Source organism: Anomalospiza imberbis, chromosome 26 (assembly GCF_031753505.1).
Source record: "Anomalospiza imberbis isolate Cuckoo-Finch-1a 21T00152 chromosome 26, ASM3175350v1, whole genome shotgun sequence".
Lineage (NCBI taxonomy): Eukaryota > Metazoa > Chordata > Aves > Passeriformes > Viduidae > Anomalospiza > Anomalospiza imberbis.
In genome coordinates, this window is record NC_089706.1 from 2,756,095 (window position 1) to 2,768,878 (window position 12,784).

General features: G+C 58.2%; 1 protein-coding gene across 9 annotated transcripts in view; it reads left to right on the plus strand.

The window, feature by feature from the left end:
* The window catches only part of ATP2B4 (ATPase plasma membrane Ca2+ transporting 4), a 65,526-nt gene that overhangs the window by 28,037 nt on the left and 24,705 nt on the right, over positions 1 to 12,784 (plus strand). For 7 of the 9 annotated variants that reach the window (XM_068173134.1, XM_068173137.1, XM_068173128.1 and 4 more), the window contains exons 3-7: positions 4,467 to 4,664; positions 6,215 to 6,472; positions 8,963 to 9,088; positions 9,334 to 9,459; positions 11,542 to 11,577. In XM_068173134.1, the coding sequence (XP_068029235.1) occupies positions 4,467 to 4,664; positions 6,215 to 6,472; positions 8,963 to 9,088; positions 9,334 to 9,459; positions 11,542 to 11,577 (744 nt within the window). The remainder of the gene's footprint in view (positions 1 to 4,466; positions 4,665 to 6,214; positions 6,473 to 8,962; positions 9,089 to 9,333; positions 9,460 to 11,541; positions 11,578 to 12,784) is intronic. The other 2 variants (XM_068173136.1, XM_068173133.1) reach the window with 1 other exon arrangement.

Here is a 12,784-nt window from a genome sequence, read left to right on the forward strand (position 1 = left end):
CTCCTGACCCTCGGTACCACCCTGTGCTGCAGGACTGGCTGTCCCCTCTCCAGCCTGGCACTGTCCTCGTGGGCAAACACTGGCCATGGTCCCCCAGAGCCCACCTTGGGTGGCCCCTGGAGTCCCCGGTGTCAGTTTGGGATCTGCTGGTTCTGGCAGCTCCAGCTCTGCCCCAGGAGGTGCCAAATCCTGGGGGCTGCTCCCGAAGTGGCTTTGGGGTGGCGTGGGGTGCCACGAGCGGGTGGTGGCTCCTCTGAGTCACCCGTGTCCCCTGGGCGCCCGGTGCCAGCACAGCCACCCTGACTCACCCGCCCCCGGCCCCATTCCTGCGGGGGGGCTCCTCGTGCCACCCCCCAGCTGCTGTCCCCAGGCAGATCAGGGACTGGTGACAGCTCCCTGCTGTCACGTGTGGCCTCCACCCAAAATTTCTACCCCATTTCCCGTGCTAATCCTGACCCCAGAGTCTGCAGTGGCCCCATGGGTGGCACCCGCCCAGGGCTGCTGTTCTTTGTCACCTTCTAATCGGTCCCCCAGACCCTGCAGTGGCATTTGTGTGGCATGAGCTCTTTGTCACCCTCCCTGTGCCAGCACAGAGCCATCGAACCCCCATCCCCCCCCGCCAATTCCTTGGAGAGGGTGGGGGGGCAGCCCTGGGATCATTCCCATGGGTGGGATCTGCTTTGGGATTCCTGGCTGCCGTGTCCTGTGGGACCATCCCGTGTCCCTGTGTGTCCCCACGTGTGTCCCCACGTGTGTCCTCACGTGTGTCCCCTCGGCTCGTGGCCATGAGCCGCATTTTCCACCCTCTGGTCGGGAATTGAGGCCGGGACATCCCAGGATCCTGCTCAGCCTCCTCGTCATGGCTGGGTGGGGACAGCCCGGCTGCTCTGCCAGCTGCCAGCTGTCCCCTCCCTGCAGCTGGGCTGGAGCCGCAGCGGGAGCGGGATGGGATCGATCCTGCTGCTTCCTCCGGCCTGGGGGACACGGGGCTGGCAGGGGGGTGTCCCCAAAGTGACACAGGGCTGGCAGGGGGTGTCCCCAGAGTGACACAGGGCTGGCAGGGGGGTGTCCCCCAGGGTGACACAGGGCTGGCAGGGGGGTGTCCCCAGGGTGACACAGGGCTGGCAGGGGGGTGTCCCCAAAGTGACACAGGGCTGGCAGGAAGGTGTCCCCCAGGGTGACATGGGGCTGGCAGGGGGTGTCCCCCAGGGTGACACAGGGCTGGCAGGAAGGTGTCCCCCAGGGTGACATGGGGCTGGCAGGGGGTGTCCCCCAGGGTGACACAGGGCTGGCAGGAAGATGTCCCCCAGGTGACACGGGGCTGGCAGGGAGGTGTCCCCAAGGTGACACGGGGCTTCCAGGGGGGTGTCCCCTGGAATGACACAGGGCTGGCAGGGGGGTGTCCCCAAAGTGACACAGGGCTGGCAGGGAGGTGTCCCCAGGGTGACATGGGGCTGGCAGGGGGGTGTCCCCAGAGTGACACAGGGCTGGCAGGGGGGTGTCCCCAAAGTGACACAGGGCTGGCAGGGGGGTGTCCCCAGAGTGACACAGGGCTGGCAGGGAGGTGTCCCCAGAGTGACACAGAGCTGGCAGGAAGGTGTCCCCCAGGGTGACATGGGGCTGGCAGGGGGTGTCCCCAGGGTGACACAGGGCTGGCAGGAAGGTGTCCCCCAGGGTGACATGGGGCTGGCAGGGGGGTGTCCCCTGGAATGACATGGAGCTGGCAGGAAGGTGTCCACCAGGGTGACACGGGGCTTCCAGGGGGGTGTCCCCTGGAATGACACAGGGCTGGCAGGGGGGTGTCCCCAAAGTGACACAAGGAAGGCAGGGAGGTGTCCCCCAGGGTGACACAGGGCTGGCGGGGGGGTGTCCCCTGGAATGACATGGAGCTGGCAGGGAGGTGTCCCCCAGGGTGACACGGGGCTGGCAGGGGGTGTCCCCCAGGGTGACACAGGGCTGGCAGGGGGGTGTCCCCAAAGTGACACAGGGCTGGCAGGGGGGTGTCCCCCAGGGTGACATGGGGCTGGCAGGGGGTGTCCCCCAGGGTGACACGGGGCTGGCAGGAAGATGTCCCCCAGGTGACACAGGGCTGGCAGGGAGGTGTCCCCAAAGTGACACGGGGCTGGCGGGGAGGTGTCCCCAAAGTGACACAAGGAAGGCAGGGAGGTGTCCCCCAGGGTGACATGGAGCTGCCAGGGGGGTGTCCCCAAAGTGACACAAGGTAGGCAGGGGGGTGCCCCCAAAGTGACACAGGGTAGGCAGGGAGGTGTCCCCAGGGTGACACAGGGCTGGCAGGGAGGTGTCCCCCAGGGTGACACAGAGCTGGCAGGGAGGTGTCCCCAAAGTGACACGGGGCTTCCAGGGGGGTGTCCCCCAGGGTGACACAGGGCTGGCAGGGGGGTGTCCCTTGGAGTGACACAGGGCTGGCAGGGGGGTGTCCCCAAAGTGACACAGGGCTGGCAGGGGGGTGTCCCCAGGGTGACACAGGGCTGGCAGGGGGGTGTCCCCAGGGTGACACGGGGCTGGCGGGGGGTGTCCCCAAAGTGACACAGGGCTGGCAGGGGGGTGTCCCCAGGGTGACACGGGGCTGGCAGGGGGTGTCCCTTGGAGTGACACAGGGCTGGCAGGGGGGTGCCCCCAAAGTGACACGGGGCTGGCAGGAAGGTGTCCCCTGGAATGACTCGTAGCTGTCCCCTGAGTGCCAGGCCCGGGTCCCCTGTCACTGCCAGGCTGCTCCAGGCACCACCAGGATGTGCCCAGGGCCATTCCCGGAGCATCCCGGGACCTGGCAGCGGCCCTGGGGACATCTTAAGGTGGAGAAGGACAGGAGGGAGGGGTCCCTTAAGGTGGTGGTGGGCAGGGGGGGGACTCTGTCCGGGGACACACCTGTGTCACACTGCCACTGTCACCATCACTGCCATCATTGTGTCCGGGTACCCCCTCAGCACTTGTGGCTTTATGGGGGTGGCTGTGTCACACTGCCACTGTCACCATCACTGCCATCATTGTGTCCTGGTACCCCCTCAGCACTTGTGGCTTTGTGGTGGTGGCCATGCCACATTGCCACTGTCACCATCACTGCCTCGTGTCCTGGTACCCCCTCAGCACTTGTGGCTTTGTGGTGGTGGCTGTGCCACATTGCCATTGTCCCCCACTGCTGCCTGGTGGGACCCCATGAGCATTAATGGCTTTAATAGGGGTGGCCGTGTCACTTTGCCACTGTCACCATCACTGCTTCGTGTCCTGGTACCCCTTCAGCACTTGTGGCTTTGTGGTGGTGGCCGTGCCACTTTGCCACTGTCCCCCACTGCTCCCGTGAGCATTTATGGCTTTATTAGCGACGGCCACCTTGCCGCTGCCACCCGTGGCTGCCTGGCAGGGCTCTGGAGGGGCTCAGGCTCCCTTTCATTCCCATTTTTTCCCCATTTCCCCCCATCCTCACGCCCAGAATTGCCCCAAATTGCCCAGAATTGCCCACATTTGCCCAGAATTGCCCACATTTGCCCAGAATTGCTCAGAATTGCCCAGAATTGCTCAGAATTGCCCAGAATTGCCCACATTTGCCCACATTTGCCCACATTTGCCCACATTTGCCCAGAATTGCCCACATTTGCCCAGAATTGCCCACATTTGCCCAGAATTGCTCAGAATTGCCCCAAATTGCCCAGAATTGCCCACATTTGCCCAGATTTATGGCTCATTTGATGTAAACAAGGCCGCCGGTGCCAGCTGGCAGCACCTGGGCACTCGCCAGGCTGCAGCCTGATATATTATTTGTTTGTTCGTTTATATTTTGCTTTATTTAGTTATTTATTTGTTCATAATTTGGTTTGTTTATAGTTTGATCGATTTGTTTATATTTTTCTATATTTTTATTTTATCTTCTGATGTATTTTTAAATTAATTAATTCCTTTGTTTATGTTTTATTTATGTTTTGTTTATTTATTTATACTTTATTTATGTTTTATATTATATTTATTATTTATATTTTATTTGTTTACACTTTATTAATACTTTATTTCATTTATTTGTTTATACTTTATTTATTTATATTTTAATTTTTATTCAGTTTATTTACTTCTTTATACTTTATTTATATTTTAATTTTTATTTACTTGATTTATTTATGCTTTTCGTTTATTTATTTGCTTATACTTTATTTATAATTTAATTTTTATTTACTTTGTTTATTTACACTTTATTTATTTACACTTTATTTATTTATATTTTAATTTTTATTTAGTTTCTTTACACTTTATTTATATTTTAATTTTATTTAGTTTTATTGGTTTATATACTTTATTTATATTTTAATTTTATTCGTTTTTATTTATTTATTTATTTATTTATTTGAACTTTGCCAGCACCTCAGGTTCTCCTGGACGGGCAGGGAGCTGCTCCAGGATGAATTCCACAGGGACACGAGTGGGATTTACCCTCATCCCTGTTTTCCCCACCCCTCCAGGCCTGTCTGGGAACCCCACGGACCTGGAGAAGCGGCGTCAGGTCTTCGGCCAGAACTTCATCCCCCCAAAAAAGGCCAAGACGTTCCTGCAGCTGGTGTGGGAGGCCCTGCAGGACGTGACGCTGATCATCCTGGAGATCGCAGCCATCATCTCCCTGGGGCTCTCCTTCTACCACCCCCCGGGAGGGGACAACGAGCGTGAGTCCCTTGGGATGGGCACTCTGGGATGTGCCCTGTTCCCTGTGGGACTCTGGGATGTGCCCATTCCCTGTGGGTGCGGGGGTTTGGGATGGGCACTGTGGGATGTGCCCATTCCCTGTGGGAACAGGGGTTTGGGATGGGCACTCTGGGATCTGCCCCATTCCCTGTGGGAGCAGGGGTTTGGGATGGGCACTGTGGGATCTGCCCCATTCCCTGTGGGTGCGGGGGTTTGGGATGGGCACTGTGGGATGTGCCCATTCCCTGTGGGAGCAGGGGTTTGGGATGGGCACTGTGGGATCTGCTCTGTTCCTTATGGGAGCAGGATTTGGGATGGGCACTCTGGGATGTGCCCTGTTCCTTGTGGGGATATCCTGGGATCTGCCCCATTCCCTGTGGGAGCAGGGGTTTGGGATGGGCACTGTGGGATCTGCCCCATTCCCTGTGGGAACAGGGGTTTGGGATGGAGACTCTTAGGATGTGCCCACTGCCTTTGGGAGCAGGAGTTTGGGATGGGCACTGTGGGATGTGCCCCATTCCCAGTGGGAGCAGGGTTTGGGATGGGCACTGTGGGATCTGCCCTGTTCCCTATGGGAGCAGAGGTTTGGGATGGGCACTCTGGGATCTACCCCGTTCCCTGTGGAAACAGGGATTTGGGATGGGCACTGTGGGCTCTGCCCATTTCCTGTGGGAGCAGGGGTTTGGGATGGGCACTGTAGGATCTGCCCTGTTCCCTGTGGGAGCAGGGGTTTGGGATGGGCACTCCAGGCTCTGCCCGTTGCCTGTAGGAGCAGGGGTCTGGGATGGGCACTGTGGGATCTACCCGTTCCCTATGGGGATATCTTGGGATCAGCTCCATGCCCTGTGGGAGCAGGGATGTGGGATGGGCACTGTGGGATCTGCCCTGTTCCGTATGGGAGCAGAGGTTTGGGATGGGCACTGTAGGATCTGCCCCGTTCCCTGTGGGAACAGGGGTTTGGGATGGGCACTGTGGGATGTGCCCATTCCCTGTGGGAGCTGGGGTTTGGGATGGAGACTCATGGGATCTGCCCCGTTCCCTGTGGGGGTTTGGGATGGGGGCACTGGGTGGTGGCATCTCCCCTTCTTTGGGGTCATTGGGGGAGGAGCAATTATCCAATGGGGAATTCTCTCCAGGCAATGTGTGGGTTTATCCCATGGGAATTCTCTTGTGTGGGGTTATCCCACGGGAATTCTCTCGGGCAGTGTTTGGGGTTATCCTGGACAGTGTGTGGTGTTATCCCACAGGAATTCTCTCGGGCAGTGTTTGGGGTTATCCCACAGGAATTCTCTCGGGCAGTGTTTGGGGTTATCCCATGGGAATTCTCTCGGGCAGTGTTTGGGGTTATCCCGGGCAGTGTTTGGGGTTATCCTGGGCAGTGTTTGGGGTTATCCCACGGGAATTCTCTCGGGCAGTGTTTGGGGTTATCCTGGGCAGTGTTTGGGGTTATGCCACGGGAATTCTCTCAGGCAGTGTTTGGGGTTATCCTGGGCAGTGTGTGAGGTTATCCCACGGGAATTCTCTCGGGCAGTGTGCGGGCAGTCCTCGGGCGGCGTGGAGGACGAGGGCGAGTCGCAGGCGGGCTGGATCGAGGGCGCTGCCATCCTGTTCTCCGTCATCATCGTGGTGCTGGTGACGGCCTTCAACGACTGGAGCAAGGAGAAGCAGTTCCGGGGCCTCCAGAGCCGCATCGAGCAGGAGCAGAAGTTCACGGTGATCCGCAAGGGCCAGGTGATCCAGATCCCCGTGGCCGAGATCGTGGTGGGGGACATCGCCCAGATCAAGTACGGTGAGTGAGGCTGGAGCTGGAGCTGGGGCTGGAGCTGGGCTGGAGCTGGAGCTGGGCTGGAGCTGGGGCTGGGGCTGGAGCTGGGGCTGGAGCTGGGCTGGAGCTGGAGCTGGGGCTGGGGCTGGAGCTGGAGCTGGAGCTGGGCTGGAGCTGGAGCTGGGGCTGGAGCTGGAGCTGGGCTGGAGCTGGGGCTGGAGTTGGAGCTGGAGCTGGAGCTGGGCTGGAGCTGGGGCTGGAGTTGGAGCTGGAGCTGGGCTGGAGCTGGAGCTGGAGCTGGAGCTGGGCTGGAGCTGGGGCTGGAGTTGGAGCTGAGCTGGAGCTGGAGCTGGAGCTGGAGCTGGAGCTGGAGCTGTGGCTGGAGCTGGAGCTGGAGCTGGAGCTGGGGCTGGAGCTGGAGCTGGGGCTGGAGCTGGGGCTGGAGCTGGAGCTGGGGCTGGGGCTGGAGCTGGAGCTGTGGCTGGAGCTGGAGCTGTGGCTGGAGCTGGAGCTGGGCTGGAGCTGGAGCTGGAGCTGGGCTGGAGCTGGGCTGGGGCTGGAGCTGGAGCTGGGCTGGAGCTGGAGCTGGAGCTGGAGCTGGGCTCGGGCTGGAGCTGGAGCTGGGCTGGAGCTGTGGCTGGAGCTGGAGCTGGAGCTGGGCTGGAGCTGTGGCTGGAGCTGGAGCTGGAGCTGGGCTGGAGCTGTGGCTGGAGCTGGGGTGGAGCTGGGCTGGGGCTGGAGCTGGAGCTGGGCTGGAGCTGGAGCTGGAGCTGGAGCTGGGCTCGGGCTGGAGCTGGAGCTGGGCTGGAGCTGTGGCTGGAGCTGGGCTGGAGCTGTGGCTGGAGCTGGAGCTGGAGCTGGAGCTGTGGCTGGAGCTGGAGCTGGAGCTGGAGCTGTGGCTGGAGCTGGGGTGGGGCTGGAGCTGGAGCTGGAGCTGGGGCTGTCCTTCCCCTGGGATCCTCCTCCCTGCTTCTCCATCAGAAATCAGGTGACCCCTGATGGGAAGAAATGATGATGTCTGCTCCAGATCAGAAGGCTGAAGGATCTGCTTTATTAAAACTATACTATATTACATTAACATCCTCTTTATATACTATATAGATATTCTGTTAAAACTATACTATATTACAGAAATATAGTATTTAATATACTATTAATTATTACATGAATATACTATTTCCATTAATATGCTATTTACTATACTTTACTATTAAAACTATACTATATTACATTAATATACTATTTAAAGAGATACTATACTAATCTACATACTTACTTCTTACTTACCTGTCTAACTAATTAACTACAAACTCGTGACTCTGCTGAGAGCCCACGACACAGCAGCTGTGGCTGCCCCTGCCTCCCTGGCAGTGTCCCAGGCCAGGCTGGAGCAGCCTGGGATCATGGAAGTTGTCCCTGCCCATGGAATGGCATGGGATTTAAGGTCCCTTCAACCCAAAGAGGTCTGGAATTCCATAAATCCAGGATCTGCTCCCTACTCCTGCCCAAAATATTTCCAAATAGTCATTGAACCCAAACAACCTTCACCAGAATCCAACCCAGCAATCCCTGCAGCTAAACGATCTCCACACCACATTCCACGTGGGGAAAACAAAGGAGCAGAGAGAAAGATTGTTTTCTCTTCTTCTCCCTGTGCTTCTCCTGAGAGACAGAATTGTGTCTCTCTGTCCAGAGGATGGGAATGCCACACTTCTCCAGCCCTTCTTCCTTGGGGACAAACAGCAGCTCCTCCCGTGGAGGTGGTGGAGCTCCACTCGCCTTCTCTTTTTGCCCTGGAGCTTTAAGGAGCTGCTGGATCAGAATTAGTTTATTTTATCAGTTTGTATTAGTTTATTTTCCCAGCCTTGCCCCTGTTGAGGATATTTCCTTATCCAGGAGATGTTGAGGAATATTTCCATGGCCAGGAGATGTTGGGGAGTGTTTCCTTATCCAGGAGGTTTTGGGGAACATTTCCTCATCCAGGAGATGCTGGGGAATATTCTGTTATCCAGGAGATGCTGGGGAATGTTTCCTTACCCAGGAGTAGTTGGGGAATATTTCCTTGGCCTGGAGGTACTGGTGGATGTTTCCTTATCCAGGAGCTGCAGCCCTTGGGATCAATCAGGCCCTGCTCCTCATTTCCCAGGGGGAATATTCCTCCCATTCAGGAAGGAGATTGATCCAGCACCGTGTTTAGTTTTCCCAAGGGCCTGATTCCATACTTGGCAGGTGGATACAGTGGATTTTGGTTGCATCAGGAGCTCTGGGAAGGATTCATTCAAACCAGATGGGGAAGCACAAAGCAAAATCCTCCCCAGGACTCTCCAGCAAGGATTTGAGAGCTCTTGGATTTCATTTGATTGCACCTGTCCCTTACAAACCCCACCTGCTGCTTCTCCTCCCTCTAGAGCTGGTCTGAGCCTGAGTTTTGGATCCTTTTGGAGCATTCCTGTGGGATGGGCAGGCAGGGCTGAGCCCAGGCCGGGCTGATCCCTGGTTTTCCTCCTTTCCCAGGTGATCTCCTGCCAGCAGACGGGATCCTGATCCAGGGCAATGACCTGAAGATAGATGAGAGCTCGCTGACCGGGGAGTCAGACCAGGTGAAGAAATCCATGGATAAAGACCCCATGCTGCTGTCAGGTGAGGGTTCAGGGCTGGGATGAGTTTGGGCTGGGATCAGGGTGGGTCCTGCTCTCAGGGAGGTGTCCAAGGCCAGGCTGGATGGTGCTTGGAGCAATCTGGGATAGGGTAAGTTGTCCCTGCCCATGGCAGGGGGTGGAACAGGATGGGGTTGAAGGTCCCTTCCGAGCCAAACCAGTCTGGGATTCTGTGGGATGGGAGCTGGGGGTCTCACCTGTGTGCCCATGGCATTCCTGCCCTGCCAGGTACCCACGTGATGGAGGGCTCGGGCAGGATGGTGGTGACTGCCGTGGGCATCAACTCCCAGACAGGGATTATCTTCACCCTCCTGGGAGCAGGAGAAGGCGACGAGGAGAAGAAAGTGAAGAAAGGTAAGAAAAGGCCCTGAACCTGCCTCTTCCCTCCTTTTCCCTTTTCCCTGGGAAGCATCCACAGGCTCCTCCCACATCGGGGTCAGCTCCCCCGGCCCAGGCAGGAACAGGGAGAGGTTGGGGGTCCCTCCCTGTCCCCTCCACCTGGTCCAGGTGCTCCCAGGCCTCTTTGGGACCCTTCTCCATCCTGGAGCTGTAGGCTGGGGGGGTCAAGGATGCCCTGGTGGGCAACTCCCCCGCGGTGCTCGTTGCCCACCCCGTGGTGGTGGGAAGGTCAGTCCTGGGTGCCCACAGGGTGTTTTTAGCCCATCCAAACCCTGCAGGACTTGGCTGAGGATCTCCTGAGCATTCCCTGAGCTCCCTGGGGGAAAGGAGGGGATGGCAGGAGGCAGAGGAGGGGTGGGACAGCAGCCAAGCCGAGGTGCTCCCATCGTGCTGGGACTCGAGCGCTCTCCTGTCTCAGCTTTCACATCCAGCTGCTTATTCCCTGCTGGGGAAGCTCCCCGTGTCCCTGATGCCCTGCTCAGCAGGTTTGGCCTCACCGGGATCGGGCGCTGGCAGCAGCATCAGGCTGGCACCGCCAGCTGCTCCGGCATCCCCGCGCCAGGGAGCCCTTCCCGGGAGGCGATGGCAGGCAGGAGAGGCTCCCGGGCTGTGCTGGCTGCCAGCTCCCAGCTGGATCCTGCCTTCCCCAGCTCTGCAGCTGGATCCTGCCTTCCCCAGCTCCCAGATTCCAGCTGGATCCTGCCTTCCCCAGCTCTGCAGCTGGATCCTGCCTTCCCCAGCTCCCAGATCCCAGCTGGATCCTGCCTTCCCCAGCTCCCAGCTGGATCCTGCCTTCCCCAGCTGTGCAGCTGGATCCTGCCTTCCCCAGCTCCCAGATTCCAGCTGGATCCTGCCTTCCCCAGCTCTGCAGCTGGATCCTGCCTTCCCCAGCTCCCAGATCCCAGCTGGATCCTGCCTTCCCCAGCTCCCAGCTGGATCCTGCCTTCCCCAGCTGTGCAGCTGGATCCTGCCTTCCCCAGCTCCCAGATTCCAGCTGGATCCTGCCTTCCCCAGCTCTGCAGCTGGATCCTGCCTTCCCAGCTCCCAGCTGGATCCTGCCTTCCCCTGCTCTGGGTGTGGATCCTGCCTTCCCCAGCTGTGCAGCTGGATCCTGCCTTCCCCAGCTCCCAGATTCCAGCTGGATCCTGCCTTCCCCAGCTCTGGGTGTGGATCCTGCCTTTCCCAGCTCCCAGCTCCCAGCTGGATCCTGCCTTCCCCAGCTCCCAGCTGGATCCTGCCTTCCCCAGCTCTGCAGCTGGATCCTGCCTTTCCCAGCTCCCAGCTTCCAGCTGGATCCTGCCTTCCCCTGCTCTGGGTGTGGATCCTGCCTTTCCCAGCTCCAGGATCGCCTGGATTTGGGAGCTTTGGAGCTCCTGGGTTTGGCTGCCACCGTGGAGGTGGCAGGACAAGGTGTCCTGGGAGTGGCACTGGGAATGGCACTGCCCTGAGAGCCACCCAGTGCTTGGAGCTTTCCCAGTCTTCAAGCTCAATGGATCTGGGAGCAGAGCAGGCCAGGGGATGCCACCAGTTTGTCCCCACTGGAGCTGTGGGGTGACATAAAGCCCTTGTCACCTGAGGCTGGTTGAGGTGCAGAAGCCCTGGGCACCCCCATGTGCCACCTGGACAGATTTTGGGGGGTCAGACCTCCCTGCTCTGGGTCTGGTGCTGCCCGTGGTGGAGGACAAGTCTGCACTTCCCATCTGGATCTGATGGCAGCAGGGGGGAGGGACCTGGAGCTGCAGGAGGGTTTCTTCTCCTGAAAATCTGCTCCGTGGAGCTCCGTGGTTTCTCCTCGTGAAAATCTGAGGCACCTCCAGCCACCCTCGAGGCACTGCTGGGCTTTGGGGGTGATTTACAGGTGGGGAAAATCAGAATCCTTGGCAATGGGGTGCCCAGGGAGCTCTGGAGCCTCGAGCCGTGTGGACCAAGACGTGGTGTCCAGAGGGTGACCACTGGAGTGGCCCCTCGGAGCATCCCAGCTGGATGGGGAATGCGGCTCCGTGTGCTCAGCCCTCCCCCCTTTCTCTCTTTGAACAGGTAAAAAAAGCGGAGCCCCCGAAAACCGCAACAAAGGTAACGCCAGCTCTCCATCCTTTGAACCAGCACCACACTAACTACCGAGCATTCCTCCTTCCTTCCTCCTTCTTCCTTCCTTCCTTCTCCTCATCAGTCTGTGCTCTTTGCTGCTCCGGCGGGACTCTCGCCTCGTTTCTCCAGGACAGGGTGCAAGGGTCCCGTGGCACGGCGTCGTGGTGTCCCCAAAAACCCCAGCGCGGGCTGCTGGTGCCTTGTTGGGACTGCCCAGAAACAGAATGAAGGGAATAAAAAGCAGTTGTATTTATTGAAGGGCTTTCAGGGACATTTAGGGCAGACAAAGCCACCCCAGGGGCTGCACCCAAAAATGGACCACGGGTTTCACACTTGTATAAATTTGGGCCATTTGCATATTGGGGGTTAATCCTCCATTTACAGCCTCAGGTAATGAAGTCATTGACCCCAACTCCCTTTTGTTTCCATCTCTCAGGGCCTGAGGCAGTGAGGTGTCCTTGGTTCCCAGGCCTGGAGAGGAATTGCTGTGTCTGCCCAAAATGGGAAAGCAGCAGCTGACACTGTATGGAGTTCAGAGTTATACACCAAAGAACTGCAGGGTTATAAATGTGTGGAAAAGAGAAAACCTGATTTCCTAAGGCATCACTGGGATGAACCTTCCCTTGTCCCTGCGTGGGGAAGAGCCATTTTTCAGGGAGGACAAGGCTCTTCAGCAGGACTTCTGGCAGAGCATCCCTTTCTTGGGATAACTCCATGAGTCCCAGCAGGGATTTGGTGGTTTAAAGCTGTCCCTGCACGGGGTTGGTGTTCGGGGCAGAGCTGGAGGTGCCCTCCTGGCATTCCTGGGATGAGATCTCCCCCAGGGCCTGGCCCACGGGACGCTTGCACCCTGTCCTGCCATGGCCTCGACTCCGTGAGCGTCTCCTCACCAGTGTTTCTCACCCTGTTCTTTGCAGGCTGTGGAGGAAGCCCCATTTCTGCACCTCTCTCTCCACCCCTCTCTCTCTCTCTCTCTCTCTTTCTCCCTCTCTCAGCAGTTTGAGTTGCCCTCCTTGCCGTCAGGTGTGTCCGGGTGCTTTGTTGTGTCCGTGTCAGGTCTCTTGTCACCGTGGAGGTTCCTCTCTGGAGCTGCTCCGGGGTGGCCTCCAGCCCAGGAGGGGACAGGTCCCGGGATGTTCTGCTGCTCCAGCAGCTCAGGAGGAGCCTCTGGTGGGCTGCCCATCCCTCTCCA